A 24,746-nucleotide genomic window follows, 5' to 3' on the forward strand; every position below is an offset into this window, starting at 1 on the left:
AGAAAAGTAATTACATAAGTTCTTGTGCATCCTGGTAATTTACACTGTGTAATACTAGGTGCTTGATAGAGAAAATGCTCTTCCAGAAAAATAAGAATACAGGGACAAGTCTATTAAGCATTGAGTAAAAGACTATCTCGTTAAATTGGCAAGGTATCACCAAGCTGGTGATGGTTTTGATGACTAATTTTTGTTGACAAACTTGGTGACCCTTTTGCAACATTTTGATCCAGTCCATGTATAACTGTCATGAGTATTGCAGCTGAATAACTGTGACCTTCTGTGTGTGTACCTTCTGTGAGATTTAGCTTCTCTTCTGCATTCACTACTCTTCTTTTTCAAATAATGCGAGCATAAAGATTCTTTTTCACCTCCAGTAACAATTATAGAAGGCCCTGAAGAAATTTCATTTTGGAAAGATGGAGACTCTTCAATTCATGCATCTTTAATTCATGCCTAATTATTAAAATCAGGTTTCTTAATGTCCCAGTTGTGTTTAAGGTTCCTCCCCCACTCTTTTTAGGTGAAAAGAGAATTGCAAACCAATACTTGTGGATGACAGCACTCAAATGAAAGTTCATGCAAAATCAAAATATCTGAATGAGAAATATTTCCCATTGCTGCTCACTGTGCATAGGAAAGTTTCTCTCAGTTATGTCTCCATTGGTGATTTATGGATTTAACTCCATCTTCAGTTATCATTTTCCACCTTTTATTGGTTGTCCATTTTTAGGTTCATATTTGAGACTGAAATTTCTACTTCTTGATTTCTTAAACTAACCTTGGCACTGACGGCACAGGGTTTACTGAAAAAAATCTTTCAACTGGATTCTGCAGCATTTCTGTGCAGGTAGAACTCTTACAATATTGATATACCGAATAAGCAGCTTGTTATATGACATCATTTGCCTTTGTATAAAATTAACTATGTTGATATAGTAGAGAGGGTAAAGAAAGGTTATGGTATAAAGGTATTAACAAATAATAAAAACTTTGACTGCAGAATCACTTTGGTATACTTTTACATACTTGAAATCTAGCAAACCAAAATACATCACACACATCATAATTATTTATATAGTATAATATAGCATTTCTGAAAGCAAAAATTACTCGACGATAAAATGATTTTGATGAAAATCCCCATTCAACAGCCATACCCATTTTTAAATCCTTACTAATGGAACTCTGAAAGCTCAAACACAGTTTCTAAAGTAGAATTCTCTACCAACAAACAAGACTGTCCATTGGTTGTAAATGATTCTTCTCTTCTGCTGGAAGACAACATCCAACCTCACCAAATATTCGAGTCACTTGGTTTTTGACAGATCTGCACATAGAATAAATGAAAAAGACTTGCTTGACCATTAAAATTGAATCCTTTCAATCATTTATGGAAACTATTTAGATAAAAGATATCTCAAGATCTTCAAATAGGCATATTTATCCTTTTCATAAAGAATTTAAAGAGCTAGAATGAGGACAGTCTGTTTGTGCAACTGAGGTACCTGATAGTCTTATTGATAAAATTGGCTATCAAAACAGTATTTAACATATGAACCATTTTGTAATGAAATTGATTTCCACAATTACTTTTATAAATATACATTCATCTCTTTCTTGTCATACAGTCTATCAATGTTGCTACTTAACTTCTGTCAAAGACGTACAATATAAATACAATATACATAGTAATAAATACTCACATTTTCTACAGCTGTGCCATTTTTGAAGCAAAGGATCGTATATATATAAAAAAATAATACCATATTTGACGGCATATAAGATGCACTTTTTTTCCTAAATTTGGTCTCAAAAAAGTTACTTGTGTCTTATACGTGAAGGACACAGGTTAACTTTCAATACTGAATGCTATTTTTAGCCCGGATAAAGGTCTAGACACACATAACTTTTTCTACATCTGGCATAATTACTTTGTGCATGCGTGAAATATCTCGCCAAAAAGTGCCAAAGCTCGAAGCTGATGTCGAAGTTTGAACAGGTTCGACAGTCACATTACATCTATGGAGCCTTCCCTTCTTTACATAGACATTCTTTGACTCAGCCGACACATGTGTCGTTATCGGTGCTATTCTGTATAAACGTGTCAGTATCGGTTCTTAAAACTATTTGTTTAAAAAAAATACCCTGAAAAATATGACTACAGGAAACAAGAGATTAAGCTATACAATTCAGTATAAACTAGGAGTGTTAAACTACGCCAAAGTGCACTACCGCCGTTTTTCATATTCAAAAGAAAAACTTCCAACGGGTGTAATTGTTCATGTTCATCCGAAAGGCTGGATGGACGAAGCTGGAACGAAACTGTGGTTACAGAACGTATGGGCGAGGCCACCTGGTGGACTCTTAAAAAAACCCTCTTTTGGTTTTGGATCAGTTTAGCACCCATAGAACTGAAACCGTAATGAATAAAGGGAGAGAATTAAAAACCCAGATAGCTGTCATTCCTGGTGGACTGACTACCCAATTGCAGCTTTTCGATGTATTGGTGAATAAGCCATTTAAAGGTCAGTTTACACCTGTCAGAGCGGCTCGGAGCGAGTCGCTCCTTACGATTACTTTGACAATGTAAACGCTCACTTCGACGGAGTACAAACGTAGGGGAGATGAGTCAGCGCTTCCATTTCTCTTTGAACCTGTTGAAAAATCTCTCCGGGCAGCTACTCCGAGCAGCGTTCACAGGAACGTCGTGACAGTGAGTTCTATAATGCCAAGATTAATAAGCGATAGCCAGTTTCGTGGCATTTTTTAATGCATACGCATCTTATGAAGTGTTTTACTTCTATAATTATGTGAGATTATATTCATTTTTCTACAAGCATCCCTACATGAGGATGCAATAAATATATGATATTATAAAAATAAAACTGGAATTATGAAAAAGATATGTAGATCTGTTTTATTGGGGATATTTAAATTTCTTGCTTTGTATAAAAACATTCTGGGCTATAATTCGTTACAATTTAGCTTGGATGTGAAACATGTTCAGCTGAGATGTGTGAGTGCAAGTACTGAAGGTGTATTAAGGTTTATACAAATTATGCTAGATGAATTCTAATCTTTTTAAACTATCCGTTTTAGCATTTTAAAAGTAAAGTATAATCACTATATTTAACCATCATTAATTTTGTTGATATCACTTTGTGTGTTGTCCAGAAACACAATTTCAGAGGATCCAAAAGTAACAAATTGCGATAAATATCTTCCTGTTGGAACTATGTCATAATATATGTATTATTTTACTTGTGGTAATATATGTAATGCTCCCAAGTTTTTTGCTACTTCTTATTTATTTAAGATTTTCTGAATAATTAGGTAGATATTATACAGTTTACTTCTGTCGTGTTAATGGTAGCTTTGAATAAATATTCCATGTGTTAATTTTGCATTCTTCTCTAGAAATAACACAGTTCCAGTCAGAACTCTGCATAATTAATTCATGCACAGAGAGCTACTGATTCTGTGGATTCTGGATGAATAAATATATTCTTTCTATTAATAAATAATAAAACACATTATTTCTTTTACATTATTTTGTAAATGATTAATTAGGTGTAATTAAATAGTTGTATATAGTAGAAAAACTGTTAATTTGAATTTCAGTAACCACAGTTGACTAAATAACTTCTCTCAAACTGAGTTTCTTTTAAATTCTTGTATCTGATATGCAATAACGTTTTTGTAATTTTGGACATTCTCGTCCGAAATTCATTTAATAGTTCATTTGATACTCCTAATTCATCGCGGCAAGCTACCTAATCACGTACCCCCCCCTTTTTTTTTTCTCCCAAGAGCAGAAATTAATCGTTTGAAACTGCTTCGCAGACTTCAAGCACTGCAGCCTAAGAACATCTATGTATGTTCAATGCATATTCTTTCCTGCAGCTGTGACTTCGGTATCCATTTCGTAACAAACGGAGGCGAGTTGTCAGTCCACTCTGATTGGTGTAAACAATCTATCAGCGTACAGATCCATTCACTCGGTTCGAAACACCCGGACGAGTGGCTCGCTACGAGCTGCTTTGACAGATGTAAACTGGCCTTAAGGAAAAAGTGCGAGAACGGTGGAACAAGTGGATAGGAGAGCCATATCAACGCCCTCACACCCTCAGGTAGAATGAAGCGGCCCTCTATTTCATAAGTGTGTGAGTGGGTAAAAAGATCTTGGGACGACGTAAAGGCTGAAGTAATTGTTAAGTCCTTTAAGAAGTGCGGAATCAGTAATGCTCTTGATGGAACAGAAGACGACACATTATTCGAAGAAGGTGATACTAGCGATGACGGAAACAGTAGTGATGACGATATTCTCATTTTCGGCCATTTAAGGAAAAGTGAAAAAAAAAAGAAATTTACATTTAAAGAAAGGATTTTTATGGTTTTGAAAGTGATTAAAGTCTAATTTCATGATAGGCAATGTTTTCCTTGAATCTGTGTTTTTTGTTGTTTCTGCTTTATTTTGTATTATGTTTGATTGTTTGCAGTTCATTCATTTATTCATTATTGAATATCACGTTCAAAATAGCTTGCCGTTTGTTAATTTTCCTTAATAAAAATATTTTGGTAATTGCATTCAATGATTGTTTATTTGGCTTTTACGAAATGTGAGGAAAAAAAGAAACCACATTTTAAGTTATTGCGGACTATTGAAACTTTTTTTCCTTGTGTGTGGCCTTCTAAATAAGGGTGCGTCTTATATGCCGTCAAATACAGTAATTCCTAAATTTTTAGAGGGCAAAATATATTAATTTTCTTATTAATTCGATCACATCTTTTTCAACTACTTGTATGACAATTTTTAAGAGATTTCCATTGAAAGAAACCTTTTCCAACAATTTTGAAATCTATAAAAATTTTCAAGAAATACTTTTCTAAACAGCAGTCAAAATAAAACAAAAATCCATTTACTTGATTTCAGAGATCATGGTCAATAAGAGTTTTAGCGAAAGGTTGATCTAATTCTAAATGAAGTCAAATACTTCAACAATCTACAAAAATAATCATTTTATTTACAAAGCAACCTGGATTGCATTGATGGTTCACTACCAACTACGTCGCAAACTAAAAAACTAACATTCTTTCTCAGAAGCGAAGCGCCCTCTAACGGCGATACATAAATCATTTGGAGGATTTTTCCACAAGATTATTTACAGATTAAAAAAACATACAGTAGGATTCCAGTTAGCTGGACTCCAATTATCTTAATCATTTGTTCTTAGCAGACTACTTAAAACTAAGTATACTTTTAATTAATTTATCCATTTTATTTTCTGTTCACTTGAATTACACAAAAAGTTAAAAACCATTTAGCATGTTACTTTTAAGCTGCTAAATTTAGATTAACATGTATGACTATTAACTAACAATAAAATGTAACTTATTGAAAACATTTTTGAAATAATATATTTGTAATTTTGCTATAACAGTAAAATGTGAAAGTAAACATGTTATACATATCACAGTAACTACAGTAAATATATATTTGGCGTGTTGGGAGGGGGGAGATTAATTTGTAGGGATATGATTCCAATCAGGCTGGGTAACTGAAGTTCCACAACGTGCATACTGTGAGAAATATTACCATCCTCTATATTCAGCATAATCGTCTAGACTAACTCCACTATGACCAATTGTCTGGTACAATGGTTGAGCATTAGAAGATCGACGACTACCTGAAATATATGCAGAGTCATATTTCAATACTATGCAAAAAGTAATTTCAACATAACAATATCACATTAGATATATATTTATAAGCTAAATTGTAACATGACTAATTAAACAGAAATCTATAGAGGATCTTATAAAATGAAGATGATTTAAATATTTGTTTTAAAATAAATAATACAAGCACCTTACAATTAATAAACTTACACAGAAATTTTTTTAGTATTCTTATTCTCCAAAATAAGAGAGCATTCAATTTCATAATACATAAAAATAATATAAATTATCACCAATGTTCAGTAAAATTTTTGTCACATATGACAGTACCATCAATAGCATTTTAACTTTTATCTATTGTGTGCAATCAACCTCATTCCCACCCTAAAAATGGAAAATGATCACTACTTTACTGATACCTCCCAAAACAAGTCAGTCAAGTTCAGTTCAATATATTCAATTACCCTTTTTAACAGACTTAGTTTTATATTTACTATGTTTTTCTCTGTTAAGGGTCTTGAAGACCACTCACAGTAGATGCATACCAGCTTTTGTGTGCAATAGATGCTCTATATCTGATGCTCATTTTAATTACGGATTCAAATTCTACATGAAAATATCCTATAAACCTAACTCAGAAAAAAAATTGAAGATTTAGTGAATTTTTTTTAAAAAAATTATTATTTAGAATATTCTGAAGTCATGTATTATTGATAGGGAATAAAAAAACAGAATCTGGGCTTTCTGCAGATGAATATGGAACATTTTGAGATGACTATATACAAGATGGCAATTTTTCTGAAAATATAATTTCAAGTGGTGTAATGAAGAACTAAATCATGCTGTATGGACACCAAAATACAATATTATAATCTAGCTTCCTGGTCTGAATCATCCTGTAAAAAATAGGCTCTAAAGCAGAACCCAAAGACACTTGGAATTTACTTTTGAATAAAGTGTGATCCCATTAATCATGAAATGGACTATAAAATCAATGAATGCAGAAAAGCATCATGATCAAAATAGGCATGAATTAATGGATATTAACAAATTAGAAATTAAGGCATTTCTTAGACTTTTATTTTGTTCTGCCATTTTAAATAAAACTCTGAATACATTGATTGTTTATTTGCTACTGACAGTGCAGTGTGGGAGATATTTAAGTGTGTTACTTCAATGTTACACAATGTTGCCCTATAGCAATTATTTTCAGGGTATTATACACGTGTGCTGCAATTTCATTTCTGTTGTTCTCATCTTATCCTAAAACGCCAAAAATGAAAAGAAAAAATTTTATACTTTTATTAGAAAATCACCTGAAAAAAAGCCTTATCTTAAACTTAGGGCAATGTTCTCATTTTTATCCTAGGCCAGAATGAAAATGAAAAAAAAAAAAAAAAAGTTTTTCAAATCATGATGAAAAACTAGTAAAAGGAAGAACTTGAAGTACATGCCTACCCAGTAAGAAAATAAAAACAGTATGGAAAGCAAGAAGTCTGCACATCTTCAGTGTTCTAAAAAAATGTGCTTTGAGTGTATTGCACCATATGATTCATCATTGTAAAGAAAGGTATATTAATCCATTTATTACAGAATTATGACAAAACTATCAGTATTATTTGCCCAAAAGCTTAACATACAAACAGCTTCATTCCTTAAAATGAAGAAATAGTCCTCCTTTTACAAGATTTAAATTGCTTAAGAATATATTATGCATGTTTTTAAACTACTCAAGAATATTCTTTAATATTTAATTTAAGAATAGTATTTTAATAAATACCAATATTTAATATAAAAACATCAACTTGAATGACAGGAGTTAAATATGTTTATTCATTCCTTGTTATTGCACATAATAATTACATGGAAGGGATGGTTTTGAAAGGCATGCTTGAAAATACTGTTAACAATGAAACTATTTTCCCACAGAATTTTAAATTTATCTAGAGGTTAATAAAGCATAAATTGTAAATATTAGTATAAAAAAATTCAGACATAATTTTTAAATACTAAATTTTCAGAAAATTACAAAATATTCTTACTCAAATACATACTACTGTGCCCCAAAATTTCCAAAACCCTCTCCATAGCAAGAGCAAAAGTTTCAGCATCACTTCGACTTGCAAAATTTAAGCCATGAATTTGACTGTTGTCACGCCATTGGTGGAATGTAGGAGTAGCCTGGAAATACTTCAAACCTTTTAAGATGGAACAGTTGATTACGACCTAAGGAATAAAAAAATATTACAGATGATAAACTATGCAATGATTTGAAACACTCTTAATGCTTTCTCAGAAATCATTAAGAATAAACCAAGCAGATACTCCACACACAGCAGATTTTCATTATTCAGCATTATTTTAAACTTCAATTATCACAAAGTGAGTTAACTGCTTACCAGTTTTTCTCATTTACTTTATGGACAGAGTTTTTATGCACAGCGGTGATTTGCCTACATATGGAATGAATATCTCATTTCCAAAGCCTAGCTGCCAACCTTGAAATCAGGAAAACCAGAAGTTTCCTGGAGGTTTTTGTACTGCACAATGACATCATTTCATAAAGAACCCCAAACTAACTTTAATTCACTTTATAATGCCTGAATTAGGTTATTGAACAAGTTATAATGTGATACTCATGCAAAATAGTTAATTACATATTCTAAATTTCTTAATTTATCTACTCTAAATTTCATTTTGCAATTCTCTAATTCTTTTACACTGAGAAAATCCTCAGTAGGGAAGAAAAGCTTTTGCATATCAATTTGCCTTTAAGATATGACAAAAATAGAATTATTATATTTCCTCATGTAATCCCTCCCCAGCTTTCTAGAGGCAGGTTCTGAAAACTTAAGATATATTTTCCTCCTCCTCAATGCATTCAGAGAACAAGCTCCCATGAAATTTAAAGTGATGTGTCCATGTATTGAATTTATTTTTTGGAGGAGGTGGGGGTCTTACTAATAGAGACAAAGCCTCGCAAACTACCTGTGAAGGTCACACTGAGTCTTTTCTTTATAACTGTTGAACTTTATGCCAACTTAATACTAAAATCGAGCAATCACAGCAATGCAAACATGTGCTGACATTCAGTCTAGGATTTCACTCAGTACATTGCAAACTTATTTAAAGAAAAAATATTGTGATAGTTCCTGTAGTTTACACATAATAACATTTTTTCCCCCTGTTCTTACTGTAACTACATCCTTCAGAAATGAATTATTCACAAGATTTTCTCTGATTTCTGAATGAAAAAATCAATGAAAACAAGGGTAACAAAATGTGAGGAAATACAGTTAATATCATTGTAATTTAATGATTTTAGCTCTTTTAAAATACTTTTAGATATATATTTTAGCATTTCATTTATTTATCTGATTTTCTAAAAATGAAATTTCTTCTCCTTTTCTGTTCATGGAATATAATGAAATTAAGAACTGCATTTAAAATCAGAAAACTATCATAACTTTGCACTGGAAATGAGCACAAGAAGAAAAAGCAAATCTAAAGTACAGGGTTATCCAAATTAAACTTCCCCAACTCAGAGGCCTGTGCAGAGTGTTGTATGGGTCATAATGTGATGAAATTTTAAAAACAGACACTTCAGATCATGCACTCGAGATTTATTAAACAAAAAAAAACTAGTACAAGAAGTTGCTGATAGGTGGCGCTGCAGATCAATAAGACATTCTACACATGTTCTATATGTGCACCATGGTTCTCCACAACTCTTTCCATTCGCAAAGCAGTGTGTTACACAGCGGAACACAGTAAGTCCCCATTAATTCCACGAACATGTCGAATAATTGCGTCTTTCAGATCGCCAAGGTTGCTGGGTGTTCTTGGTAGACCCGATCCTTTAAGAATCCCCATAACCGCATGGCCATAAGTCGCATGGCGTGAGATCAGGCGAGCGGGGAGGCCAAGCTGTAGGGAAACAGTGGCTGATCACACGCGCATCGGTAAAAGTAGCCTGCAACACCTGTTGAACGCCATGAAGAATATGGAGAGGTGCACCATCCTGCATAAACTACACCTCCTGGAGGCGGCCACGTTGTTGCAGTTCAGGGATCACAAACGTTGACAACATGCCCTGATACCGTTTTCCTGTGACAGAGCAGGTTTTGAACCCTGTTGGAGTCACCTCTTCATTCCACGGCCAAGCAGCATCGACTTCCATTCTGGCAAGGAAATGTTTCCCAAACTACAGGATCTCTGTTGGACAGCCGATGACAACTATGGATTTTATAAGGAAAATAATCGAGGATTCGACGCATCACACACCAGACGTTCGTATAGGGCATATCAACAGCACGAGAAACAGTTGGCACACTGACAACACCATGTGGCGATTGGCTAGTGGTGTCTACGATGGCCAAAGCAACGTCTTCTACGCGTGCAGATTCCACAACCTGTCGTCCTCTACCTGGTAAAATTTCCAGCTGTCCCGTTCTTTCGAACTTCTTCATCATGTCTCATAGAGCACGTGGTGTCATTGGTCCTCGGCGTAAGATCTTCAGCCGACGGAATGCTCTTATCGCAGCACAGGAGTTCTCGTCATTCTGGTAGAAAAGTTCCACTAACAGAGCTTTGTCTTTTAAAGTCGCCATTGTGTATCAGCGAGCTGGAAACGACAGCCTGTCTTCCACTTTTGTAGGGCTTGTCTTTTGGATATGTTGCGCAGAAGCTTTATTTCTGAAAATCACGTTGCTGCAATATGCACATTGCTAGTGTTACAGCGCCACCTATCAGCAACTTCTTGCACTAAAATTTTTTGTGTAATAAATCTCGAGCGCATGATCTGAACTGTCTGTTTTTAAAATTTCATCACATTATGACCCATGCAACGCTTTGCACAGGCCTCTGAGTTGGGGAAGTTTAATTTGGATAATCCTGTATATCAGTAAACAACTAAGATTTCTTTGCAGTTGAAGAATCTTTAAATAAGTTTACAAGTTTATGTTGGGTAAGAAAATATAAATAAGATACTAACTTCAGAGTCCTGAACTTTCCATCCAACCACACGAAATGTATTCTGTTCAACATGATGATAGATGTGCACCTTTGAAAGGCCACTAGAGGATCCACTCGGAACCCACTTTTTTGAAGCAACATCATATTCAAGAACAGATGCTCTTGCTGAGGCTACTGACTGTTCACTACAAATAAAATTTAAAATTACAGTTTTAATAGATGCTTCTGCCTTTATTAGAAATACTGTACATCAGATTACACAAAAATATTTTTACGTGACAAACATCTTTGTTGGCGAATTCATATAAATTTTTTCATTAAATTTGAAACCTTGTTTTGCTCTCTTACATATAGTCAGGGCCAGATTTATGTATAAGCTACCGAAGCTATAGCTTAGGCCCCCCTCCAAAAAAAATTAAAATATAGTATAAATAGTATTAAAATACACCGAAGTGACAAAAGTCATGGGATAGCAATATACAAATATACAGATGGCAGTAGTATCGCGTAGAAAATGTATAAATGCGAAGTGCTTTGGCAGGGCTTTCATTTGTGTTCAAGATATTCATGTGAAGGGGCTTTGACGTGATTATGGCCACACGACGAGAATTAACAACTTTGAACGCGGAATGGTAGTTGGAGCTAGACACGTGGGTCATTCTATTTCGGATATCATTAGGGAATTCAACATTCCGAGATCCACAGTGTCAAGAGTGTGCCGAAAGTATCTAATTTCAGGCATAACATCCCAACATGGACAGCGCAGTGGCCGACCACCTGCATTTAATGACCGAGACCAGCGACGTCTGTGTAGAGTTGTCAATGTTCACAGACAAGCAACACTGCATCAAATAACCGCAGAAATCAATGTGGGACGTATGAGGGACGTGTCCGATAGGACAGTGCGGCGAAATTTGTCTTCCTTGGGCCATGCCAGCAGAAGACCGACTCGAGTGCTTTTACTGACAGCATGACATCGCCTGCAGCGACTCTCGTGGGCTCGTGAGCACATCGGTTGGTCCCTAAACGAATGGAAAACCGTGGCTTGGTCAGATGAGTCACGATTTCATTTGGTAAGAGCTGATGGCAGGGTTCGAGTGTGGCGCAGACCCCATGATGCCATGGACCCAAGTTGTCAACAAGGCACTGGTGGAGGTTCCATAATGGTCTGGGCTGTTTTTACATGTCATGGAGTCGGTCCTCTGGTGCAACTGAACCAATCATTGACTGGAAATGGATACCTTCAGCTACTTGGAGATCACTTACAGCCATTCATGGACTTCACGTACTCAAACAACAATGGGATTTTTATGGATGACAATGCATCATGTCACCAGGCCACAATTGTTCACGATTGGTTAGAATATTCTGGACAATTCCAGCGAATGATCTGGCCACCTAGATCGCCCTACATGAATCCCATCGAACATTTATGGGACATCTTCGAGAGGTCAGTTCGTGCTCAAAATCCTGCACCGTCAACACTTTCACAATTATGGACGTCTATAGAGGCAGCATGGCTCAATATTCCTGCAGGAGACTTCCAACGACTTGTTGAGTCCATGCCACGTCGAGTTGCTGCACTTCGCCGGGCAAAAGGAGGACCGACAAAATATTAGGAGGTATCCCATGACTTTTGTCACTTCAGTGTATATTATAACAGACTTATAAAGAGCCCCATATATCAAATAGCTTTTGAAAATCTTAAGAAAATAAATTACGGTACTGCACGTAGCAATTAATGCTTTGAAAATACAACTTTTTAAAACTTATTTTAAAGTATTCTGTTGATGCAACATGTTGTGATTAAACAGAACATAATTATGGTTATTTACCTGCTTGATCAAATAACTAAAAATACATTCCTTTAAATAAAACTTGATTAACAATTTGCATAGAAATTTTACAATATAAAAGTTAGTTCTCAAGCAACAATGAAATAGATTTGCACAAATAAATACCTCAAAAAATATGAAAATAAAAAGTTATAAAATGACAATATATTTATTGGACAGATAAATTATCACATAATACATCAAAAATGAAGGCCTTAAAGGGAAACAATCTATGAATAATTACGGTTATGGTAATCCAATGAATAATTATGGTCTTGACTGCATAATTTCTTTTGATACAACCTATATCTGAAAAGATTATCCACGGAAAAACAACATATAGATAGACAGTTAAAAAGTGTAGTGTTTAACAATGAAACCTTCACAATTGGACACTTCACATGACTTAATTAAAAGTGCAGATGCCCAAATTTCCATAATGTTACAAGTAAAGAATCATACTGCAAATAAAGAGCATAAAATTTTGTAATTTATATATATATATATATATATATATATATATATATACCAGTTAAAATTTCTACAGAAGGTCACTTAATTGCATTTTGCACTTAGGTTAAAATAACATGCCAAATAATGATTATTGGAGAAGTCAAACAACAAGAATCAGCATAATATTTGTACGACAATTTTCTATGGTTTAACTACAGAATCAACCTCTTCAGCTGCCTAAGTGCAAATGAACAGGATAAGATAAGAATGGCTGGACAGAAGTTAAGCTACTGGCACCATCTATTGATGAAACAAGCACACTAAAACACAATTTCCTTTAAGGCTGAAGGTAAAGATGGTTAAATTAGGGTCGTTAACCAGAACAGAAAGATTTTTTTGAATGTGACATGCCTCTGAACAATCTAATTCACCAGTGGAAGATGTTTTTAATAATTTTAGCTGTAAAAAATGAAAAAAGTGATTTTTGGACTAACAGTGTTGGATAACAGAAAACTTCTATTTCCTTTTTCCTAACATATGCATAATGTTCTTTAACACGAAATTTTAAGATCCTCTTAGTTTGACCAATGTAAATCAAATGACACTGGCAACAAATCCTGTAAATACCTCAGAAATTCATATTCAAAATGTGGGGTTTTTAAGCATAAAACTGGGAATTTTGTCAATAGGAGAAAAATGACCTTAAAGTTAAATTTTCGTAAAATATGTGCAATTTTATTGCTAATCAATGGAAAGAAAGGAATGAGAGCAGAATTCTTATAATCTCCTAAAACAAGAATGCGCCTTTTAATGTGTTGAGATGAGAATTTTTTAAGTACTTGGTTAATAATGATGGGTGAAAAGCCCCTGTCAATAGCAATTGCTTTTAAATAATTTAGTTCTTGATCAACAACCAATTCGTAAGAGCACACATAAAGGGCACAGAAAACAAAGGAATAAAATGAAGCTAACATCTGTTTAGTCGGATGACATGATTTGTAACTTTATAAAAAGAATTGCTAAAATGTATAAATAATAAAAAGATTATTACTAGCTGAATTCCCTATGTAAAAATGGCTTTAACAGGGTTGCTACTCAAACAGGAAAATAAAATTCCCAGACTTTTCCAGGAGTGCTTTAAGAAAAATTCCAGTCTAGCCGCATAGTGCGTATTGGTTGCGCTGAGGGTAAATTAATTATCGCACCACTTAAAAATGCAAAAATTTACCAAGTACATATGACTTTGTTAAGGGAAAAAAACTTACTTTTTTATATCACCAAAGCATTACTATTAATATTATAACAGGAGTTGTTCTTTTCAATAACTTTCGAATTAAGGTTTTGCCAAACTAAGAAAACTTGCTATGCAATATTTACATATTACACCACCATTCTCTTCAGCAACCAATTAATTGTATAACAAAATTAGTAAAGTCCAAATAAATTCCCTTGAATGAATGAAAAAAATGAAAATCTGAAGCAGTTAATGCCGTAGCTTCGTGTAGAGTTCCTGGGGTTGTAACCCAATTAATATACTTCAAGGTTCAAATAAGCCACTAATGCACCAATGCACCAGGGGTGATAAATTGTTTTGTATTATTTTAGGTCTCACTAGACGCAAAGAATAAGTTTTACATTTTTGTGCTGTATCTTGCGATCATGGTGAAGATTAATGAAAAGCAATAACTTGCTTTAATTTATAGATTTACATGGCCACTATTCAAATTTAATTGAAAATATTTGTTAAAAAAAACACTATTAAAATCACAATCTAATAACAGTTTACATTTTATAATACATGCAATTTTAAATATTGATTCTTAAATGATATTAGGATAATTACACATTAAAAGCTACAAAACATTTATATTTTGTAGCAACAACACACAACAAAATATTTATGTCTTTTTAAATTGAAGCCTGGACATTTTGGCTAATTTATATCAATTTCCTTCTTAAGCATCTTTTCTAACATCTTTTTCATCTTTTTGTAGCTTTTAGGAATTCCAAGTATTTCAGTATCTTCTTTTACATAAGGAAATGAAAGGTACAAAAAATATTTATACATACATGGGATTACATATGTGCTCATTAGGAAATTGCACTGTAATTATAATAAAATATAAAGGATAATTCAAATAGTTTCAGTATTCTAAGATTTTATTCAGGGAAGATTATTAAATGTATTGTTATTAGTAAGTATACGCTTTGTCAAAAATTTTGAATTAATGTTCAAAACTTTGGAATTATTTTGCTGACAGAATAAGAATTTTGGAATTATTTTGTAAATAAGATTATTGTTTAAAAATTTGAATTTTAAGAATTTTTCAAATTATTTTCAGAATGATTTGTATATGAAATATGAATGAAATAATTGTTAAATGGGAGAATATTAAATATTGCTAAAATTAATATAGAAATACCAAAGATTTAAGAAACTGAATAATCATAATAAAATTTATGAGAGAATTTAATTAAGAGTAAAATGTATTAAAATTTGTTTGGAATTATGGTAAATGAATGTTATAATTATCAATAATTGTATGTTAAATATAAACAGAACCTCTGCAGTCATTCCTAACTATTTACCCTTTTCTGTTTTACATCTGCATAATTGTTCCGTTTACCCTCCTCATGCAATATAAACTTTAAAGGTTCCCATTTTATTTAATTTTTTCATATAATGAGGGTTTTTTTTTTTTTTTTTTTTTTTTTTTTTAATAAATGGAATGTATGGTGCAATTCAAAAGGCCAGTTGCCTTTAAACAAGGAACGGCGGCCTCTATAAGCAACTATCAAAGCAACCCTTAACTACTCATGATTCACAAGAGCTAGTTTTAAGCAGTTATGCTCAAATAGTTGGATATGTGTAAACTATGAGAAAGCTGTGGGGTCTTCCAGTTTGTATAAAATAAGAAAATTTTTAAATGTAACAATAAAAGTAACAACTATAATTTTGATAATGCTATTACAAATGATAAAATATTACTTAGAAATGTGAAAATTAGTATGATGTAAAATTTTATGATTTATGATTATTCATAATAATTAACGGTTATATAAAATTTTACTAATTCTGATACAGTCAAAAGTCGTTAATCCGGACACGTCGGGACTTCGGCGATTCCGGATTATCGATTTTTTCGGATTATAGATCATCAGTTTAAATCTCGTAAGATGGCATGCGGAAATTCTAAAATTAAAAATATGAAACCGTAATTTATGAAATAAAGAACAATTATGATCTAAAGGGTATCAAAATTTACAAAAAAAAAGCTTAATATTTATTTGTTTACTTTATTAAACATTTCTTTCAATGTAAGTTGTTTCGTTTTATGTGATAATACTTTCTCTTTAATTCTATAAACAGACATAATTTCTTGTTCAGTTACAAAGTTCTGCTGTTCAAGTCCCGTAATTGCTGTGCCGAGAATACCGACTAACTTGTCAATCGAAATTTTTTCGTTTTCACTAACCTCTCTGTCACCTTCTTCATGTCTTTATCCATTTTTTGCAGCAGTTCCACTTTTTGTTTGATGGACATCGAAACATACTTTCGTTTTGTAGATCCTTTGGGAGCTCCAGCATCGGAAATTCTATTTCACATAATTGAAAGCTCAAGTTTACTTTTAAAACATTGCTCTTACAGTCTGCAAAAAATAATAAGCCGCATCCAATTCGAAGATTAAGGAACAACGCAATCATCAACATTAACTGAAATAGATAATTTTAGCTTGTACCGTCCGTTATACATTAAACGTGCACGCGAAAATGTATTCTGTGCTTGCACATCGCATATGAGCAGTGGTAAAGGTCTTATGCGCACGCGTACTGAAGTATCAAAATTGTGATTTGAATGTTCCAGAAATAAGAGCTTTTTACAAATTGGACTCAAATCTTAATAGGATTTTAAAAATGTGCAATTAGTTTAAAAGATTATAATTGTGATTAAAATTATCATTGAATTAAAAATTTTATGACATAAACTTTTTAATTGTTCAAAAGTTAATTTTACATTTTGTATTTTCAAAATTATCTCTCTCATATATTTTGCTGCTCTAATGCTTTTTCTCTCAAAAAGGCTTCTCTATCACTCTGCCTTTGTCTTTTTTAAAGGCGGGAATGTGAAAGCAAACTCCTAATTTTAATTGGCTATAACTTCTTTTATGTTTTATTTAATTTGAGAACTTCCTCTCTATGTCTTAAAAATAGCACCATAAGACTAAACTGCATCATTCAAAGTAATCATGCGATCTTACATAACACTTAATGCAAATATCTCTTGCCTAATCAAAGTACAGTGGAACCTCAAGATACGAGTTGAATTCATTATAGCATTGAGCTTGTATAGCGAATTTTTCGTATGTTTGAAAATAATAGAAATCCAATAAATCCGTTCCGTACCCCCAAAAATATCAACATAAAAAGCAATTTTTTTAATAAATAACACTGGTATATAATATAACCATAGTTTACCTTTATGATAGTTTCCGACACCGACCTTTTAACTGCTTCTCGTTAATCAACATCAACAACAGCTTCTCAACATCTTCTAGGAGTTTTGGACAGTGCTTGGAAGTAATGGTAATTCCTTTGGCTATATCACGTTTCTTAATTTCTTCTTACTTCTTCAGAATAGTGCAGATTGTTGATGTCGAAAGGCCGTAAATTGTCGCCAATTTCGTCACTCTTACACCACGCTTATGTTTACCTATGATTTCTTTCTTAATTTCAATGGCCATGGCTTCCTTATTTTTCTTGTCAGCACTATTTGAAGCAAGTATCTTCTTGGGAGGCATCTTGAAATAATTATTTTCGAGTTAAACGTAATAAATAATTGACTAACAAGTGCAGAAATTCGTAGATAAAAAAAACACTGAGTGATCTGACGAGAGGATTCCCCGAGTCGAGCTGGATCGGGAAATGGCGCCATGCATAACAGTCTGATTCATTGCTCGTTACTCGAGTCGATGCTCGTATTTAGAGACAAATTTTTCACTCATACCTTCCTCGTATCTCAAACTTCTCATATATAGAGGTGCTGGTACCTCGAGGTTCTACTGTAATTGTAAACCAAAACCTCTTTACTCCCTCCCTTCTTCCTCTGCATTACTACTGCGACGCTCTCTCTTCTCGCTTACACTTTCATCCTGGCAAGGTGCTACTGCAATCACCACTTCTATCGCCATAGTATAAAAATCGTAAATGTTCTGGAAATAGGCACGATTGGAGTGCCAAGTGAATTGTGGTCACAAATGTGAATTTAAATAAATATGGACTTTAACCCCACTCAGCTGCTTCTTCAAAACAGACAGACATTCTAAGCATCAAGTATCTATGTTAAACAACATAGCTACACTTCTACATCTCAGTGGTCTTACATCAGTGCTTCCAAAATTGTGCTTTTATTTATATACTTATTTGAAGTTTTGTCTAATAGTCCAAAAGTACTAATTATGCCACTATAGAGCTAAATGACTGTGCCTTTCTTAATTTCAAATTATAGCTAGATATTTTCACAGAATTTTCAATATAAAATTCTAAATTTAATGTTATTTTTCAAGCTATCCTTCAGTTTTATGCACAATTCTACATTTTTTTACATTCATAATACATTTGAGAGTTTGTAATGGGTTGTTAATATAATTTGAAACAGTGATATTAATGGCTTAACCAAGAAAAGGGGGGGTTGCTCATCCACTATGAATTAAAGTTAAATTACATACAGTCAAAAGTCTTTAATATGGACTCGTCAGGACTTTGGCGATTCTGGATTATCGGTTTTTCCAGATTATAGATCATCAGTTTAAATCTGGTAAGATGGCATGCAGAAATTATAAAATTAAAAACATGAAAAAGTAATTTATGAAATAAAGAACAATCATGATCTAAATGGTATCAAAATTTACAAAAAAAAAAAAAAGCTTAATATTTATTTGTTTACATTATTAAACATTTCTTTCAATGCGCGCATCCGTAAAGCATACATTACGCATAGTCAAAATTAGAGAAACTGCAACCAGGAAACTATTTGATGTGTATTCATGATATTTATAATGATGAGGAATTTGATTTAAATCATATCAAAGACGGAGTACATCAAGATGAAATACTGCATTTAGTAAGGAATTATAAGCCGAATAAAATAAAAACATCTGCCTTGAAGAAAAGGATAGCATTGCGTGCCGTGACATCAACCCCCCCCCCCCGAGAGCAGCGTGAAATTGATAAACAGATTTCGGAATGGTTAGAGAAACAAAGAATATGCCTTTATCCATCTTTTACAGCAATTCCACTTTCTATTTGATGGACATCGAAACATGCTTTCACTTTGTAGATCCTTTGGCAGCTCCAGCATCGGAAATTCTTTTTGATATAATAGAAAGTTCAAGCTTACTTTTATAAAATTGCTCTAACAGTCTGCAAAAAATAATAAGCCTGATAAAATTCGAAGATTAAGGAACAACGCAATCTGCAACATTAACTGAAATAGATAATTCGATAACTTTAGCTTAGCTTATACCGTCCGTTATACATTAAACGCGCATGCGTAAACGTATTATGCGCATGCATAAAGGTATTTGCATTTATGCATGCACAGAAAGTTTGTAGCTTTGAGGTCCAGATTATAGATCATTCCGGATTATGGACGTCCGGATTAAAAACTTTTGACTGTATTTGCCAAAACCCCTCTCCCGAAGTAGCATACGACGTTGCAAACTGGTCCGAGAGGTTGGAAAATGGTTGTGGTAACTTTATGACGTCTTTACAACGTTGCGATGACGCAAAATAATTGCCGTTGCATCTTGCAACTTGTCAACGTCGCTGAAACGGCATGATATGACCGCTTTTAGGCGTAGTCATTTTAGCAATTTTTTCATAATTCATCAGATTTATTTTTAGAATAAAAAGAAACTAAATCTGCCCTTTCAAGAATCTGAAGTCCGCATACGATTTACTTTGCAATGTTTCATTACTTTATCTCATCTAAATATATTAATCTAAGGTAGATTCATATAATGAAATATAAATTTAATATATATACTTGAATCATTAAATTTAATTAGTATTAAAAATATGTGCTAAATTATTGTTTAAACTTTTGTTAAAATAATTAATACTTAAAATATTTTTTTATAAATATTATAGCAAAATATTTAAAAATGAAACTAAGCTATAAAGTAAGTTATTAAGTTATGCATTTTATATATTTTAAAAAATCATGTTTCCAAAATCAATGCAAATCAAATGTTAGCAATTACTTCATTACAGAAATATGACTTTATTATTTTTGAAGTAAAGACGAAGTTATTTGAATTAATATGGTGACATAATATGAAACATTTTAATGCATACAGTGCAAAAAGTACAATTTTCACGAAGATATGATTGTGCATAAAGATGTATTCATGGATAAAAATGGGGCGATTTTAAGAATTCCGACAAAACGTCCAATCTTAAAAGACGATACATATCCATGCATATTTAACGGCTGTCTAATATATATGACAGAAAACTCACTGACAGTCAGGAAAAGCAGAAACGAAAAAATTAATGGAAAAGAAGAAAGAAATATTAACACTTTTCATGGAAAACAACAAAATTAATGGATTTGATATATTACTAATGAATGTTGGCATAAAAATTAGATAAACTGTACATTGCTCTTCAACCGGTGACATTGCATGTACATTATTTATTAGATGCTTATATAAATGAACGTCTCGGGGTTTTGCGCACTTTGGCTAGCTCCCAAATTCAAAGTTCGAAGAATTTAACTGTGCAGTTACTTGAAAGCTAGACTTTCCAGCAAAGAATGGCGAACAGCGATAAACGGAACAGAAAGATTCCAGCAGTTCTTTCAAGTAATTTGGTAAAGATGCCATCTGTATGGCATTTGAAAAGACTGACTTTATGTGTGAAATTGAATCAAGCAATGACTGATATAAATAATATTTTCTTACATTAAAAGTAAATGATATGCACTGTCAATCAAAGAAACACACTGTGAATATTCTCATTGTTCTGTCCCAATCTATTTCAACTGCCTTCAGCGAGTGAATTTGCATTGCTGTGAGCTCCTGTTTGGAAGCCTCTGAATTGAGAGATAATCATCAGGAGAATGTAAAATTTTTGCTTATTTTGTTTGTGAATATGTGCTCTACAAGAAGACACCAAAATTTTGGATACATCATTTAAAAAATACTGAATGCAACGAGCTACAATGCTAATCATGAATATAGTGTTCTATTTTGGTGTTTTATGTGTTGCCGATGATTAAAATGTTATACGGTGGTTTGTTATAACGTCCTAAGTGCTATATCATACATCATGCATATTAATGGATTATTATGTTCATATTGAAAGGTTGGTTCTCAGAATTAATTCATATAAAACCAAAAATAACATACAACGGTAAGGCACTTTCTGGTTTTGCTGAAAATGCAAGCAGTGCGGAAGCAACGACAATTCAAACTGTTATGGTATGTTCATTATTTTCAAAATACAAATAAATTATTGGACTGGTACCAATACTTAATATAACCACTAAAGATGAATTAGATATAATGTTACGAAATGAAAAGGTGCTTCCCCACACAGCAATTTTAGGGTTGCCATAAAATGGCAAGGAAAGGCAGGGTTGCCACATTTGGCAAGAAATCACCAATTTGGTGATGAAATTGGCGATATACCATGGATGAATGGAGAACCTTCTAGAACGAATTCTTACCGGTTTAGCCCAGAATGTTCTCGAACACAAGCCGAAAGCTATATAAACCCTGCTGGTCCACAGTCAGTCAGTAGTATCGAGAGTGCATGTCTCTCATTGAGTGAGTGTTTCGTCTAGCGAGTCAATTCCTGCGGAAGCGATCGCGTTGACAGCCAGCCAGTGAGTGCCGAGTGGGTTGTCGAGTGCACCGAAAGAGTCTCGTAGAGCATTGGGGTTAGTGCATCGTCGAGAGAGCGTGTTTACGAAAACGACTGAACCGAGAGTCGGGCTGTGCTCTGTGTGTCGTCGAGTGCATCGCGAGTTTTAGCGTGGATATCTAGAGCGTACGTGGAGTTCCGAGAACGACCAAGCAGAGTCGGGAGCTGTACTCTGGAAAGCAGAATAGGGTGCTTTGCAGTAAGCTTGTCTCCACCGTTATTGCCTGACAGTGTGAAGGCTGTGTCGCTGATTGTTCCAGCGTGTTTATAGTAGTTCATAGACGACTGTAAAACATGTTTTGGAGCTGTCCTGACAATACTGACTAATAAAGTGTGTTTCGATACTTCATCAAGTGTCGTCATTATTCACTCCAAATCTACGAACCCCGTATGAACGTGAAGGAAGAAAATAACACGACAACTGATGTCAGAAGAATAGGAAAAACATAACAATATGTAATAGCAAGAAGCAATACATTAAAATTAATAATAATGCACATTCTATATTATGTTGTCTTTTGTATAGTATGCAGAAAAGGTTCATGATTTTAAACAGTGTATGAAATGTAGGATCGGAAAAAGAGTGTTAAACAAACATTAGCATTTCCATAAAATATTGTAATCTATAATTATGTGATATTTAATTGTGTAATATTAAAAAACACTAAATACGTTTTATTGATTGCAAATTGCAGTTTTATTACTTTTCGTTTGGTATCTAGTCTTCTAAACACTGTGTAATTCACATTTTTTTAAATATTGCCGTTATTGTATGTTTATTAGGTTATCTCAATAAATGAATGTTGGAAATTAGGTTTTATTTTTTATTAAATTTAAATACATTATATTTCCTTTGCTTACTTTTTATGTACTTGTGATAACAAAGAATAAATTCATAATAAATAGAAACAAAAGGTTTCATTGGGTGCTATTTAATGTACTTAGCTTACTATCCTATACTATATTATTTAAATTATTTCTGCATACTAACAAAAGGAAAGTTACTGATTATAAAAAGTACATGAAATAATCATTGTAATCTACCACTATTCTAAAATGTAGAAACTAAAAATAAGTAAATACATTAACATATGATCGAAAGAAACGGTTTAAGAAACATCAGTATTACTAGTAAATACTGCAATCCATAATTATTGCACTTTACTATTTAAAAAAACACAAATAATTTTTTATTAATTGAAAATTTTAGTTCTGTAACCTTCCTTCTGCTATTTTTACTTTCAAACACTACTAGTTCTTGTTTTTTCTTAAATTATGCTGTCATATATGTTGTTTCTTAGATTATTATCTCATTTTAGATATGAACATGAGAAGTTTTTTTTTTTTTTGTTTTGTTATTAGATTTAGGTATATTTTTGTATGAAATATATTTTATCACATTTATTAACTGCCTTATACAGTCTTTCATTTGCATATCTTGGAGATATAAAAGTTAATGGTTATATTTTTTGCCATGAAATGCTAATAAATTTATACTCGAGTTCAGATAAAATACTGATTAAGTTACCTTAACTTTCTAAAACCGGCCTTAAATTCTCATAATATAACCTTTAGGACGGCGTGACCCAAAAAACTGTTTCCCCCTCCTTTACTGTTCCCTAATGAGAAAAATCATTAAGGTGGTCATTTGTCCCCTCCATAGATGCAGTAAAATTTACACGTTTGTCGCACGCTGGACAATAGTTTGGAATAGGTTACTATATTTGCGACTTTTTCGAGGTTTATTTTGATTTAATTTAAACTAAACTGCATTTATTTATTAAGAGCAAAATGTATACAATGTTTATATAACATTTACTAATTCTAATCAATCTCAGATGAAATGGATGTACATAATAAAATAATAAATACAAAATAAATAAACATAATAAATTTTCTAATTTATTTTAAAAAGAGTAATCTTTCATACTTTCAAAAGAATAAGGGCATACAGGGTATTGACATTTACAGTGTAGGAAATATGTTTTTCATATTTCTTTCAGTGATCAAAACGATTACCCAGGAATATTTTGAAAGCAAAATTAAGAAAATTGTTTCCGACAAATTTTTCATAAAGTATCCTCTTATGTGTCTTTTTTTTAAAGTGTGAAATCTTCTCTTTGGCAGAATAAAGGATCAGAACAATAAACGGAGCGAAATAAATGCATGAGAAATAATTCCATGCAATTCCATGTAAAATCGTAAAATGAAACATTGAAAAATCTATGTAAAATTGTAATGTGAAACATTGGAGAAAACTGCAATATAGTTCATTCACAATCACCTAAAATTTTTAATTTACGTATTGCCGAATGATAAACATAGGTTAGAAAATTAAATCTGCTATTTCAATAATTTTTCTTGGTCTATTTTTTACGGGCCCACCAGCGGAGAGCGCTAAAGTGACTGAACACTTGTAGTTTTCTCGGGTTCGAATCACAGGCTTCATGGGCGCTTTCATGGTTTTTGTCGTAACGTCGGTATAAGCTAGCTTTACTGAGCAATTCCTTGATGAAGGCATCCCTCCCCTTATACAGATAGCTGTCGAGTGCTTCGGTGTAATCCAGTGAACGAACCAAATAAGGCCAATCAAATCCCAGAGAACAGGTTGGTTACATGTGGATTTTTCCATTTTATTTACTTAAGAATGAATGAAAATCACAAAAGGATAAATGAGAGAAAGTTGCATGCATAATAGTAGAAGTTCGAACGGAGTTAACATTACTGAACAGTTTTATGACCTCGGCAGCAAGAAAGACCAAAGTAACATCTTATTAGATTTAAGCCTCAAGTGTAAAGCAGGCACTAAAAAAGTAGTTTTGCCTACTTTGTAAAAGGAGCTTTAGAAAGATTAAATCTCGCTGAAAATGAGTG

At 32.9% G+C, this 24,746-nt stretch overlaps 1 protein-coding gene across 2 annotated transcripts in view; it reads right to left on the bottom strand.

Annotated features, from left to right (window-relative positions):
* LOC118199540 (uncharacterized) overlaps positions 1 to 24,746 on the bottom strand; it is a 148,494-nt gene that overhangs the window by 98,528 nt on the left and 25,220 nt on the right. The window contains exons 2-4 of one of the 2 annotated variants that reach the window (XM_085823781.1): positions 10,676 to 10,841; positions 7,737 to 7,908; positions 5,600 to 5,690 (exon numbers count right to left, since the gene is read on the bottom strand). In XM_085823781.1, coding sequence (XP_085679907.1) covers positions 5,600 to 5,690; positions 7,737 to 7,908; positions 10,676 to 10,841 — 429 coding nt within the window. Of the gene's footprint in view, positions 1 to 5,599; positions 5,691 to 7,724; positions 7,909 to 10,675; positions 10,842 to 24,746 lie in introns of both variants that reach the window. The other variant, XM_085823780.1, reaches the window with a different exon arrangement.

Source organism: Stegodyphus dumicola, chromosome 9, assembly GCF_044657685.1.
Source record: "Stegodyphus dumicola isolate Sdum_Otavi_A_Nest chromosome 9, ASM4465768v1".
Taxonomy (NCBI): domain Eukaryota; kingdom Metazoa; phylum Arthropoda; class Arachnida; order Araneae; family Eresidae; genus Stegodyphus; species Stegodyphus dumicola.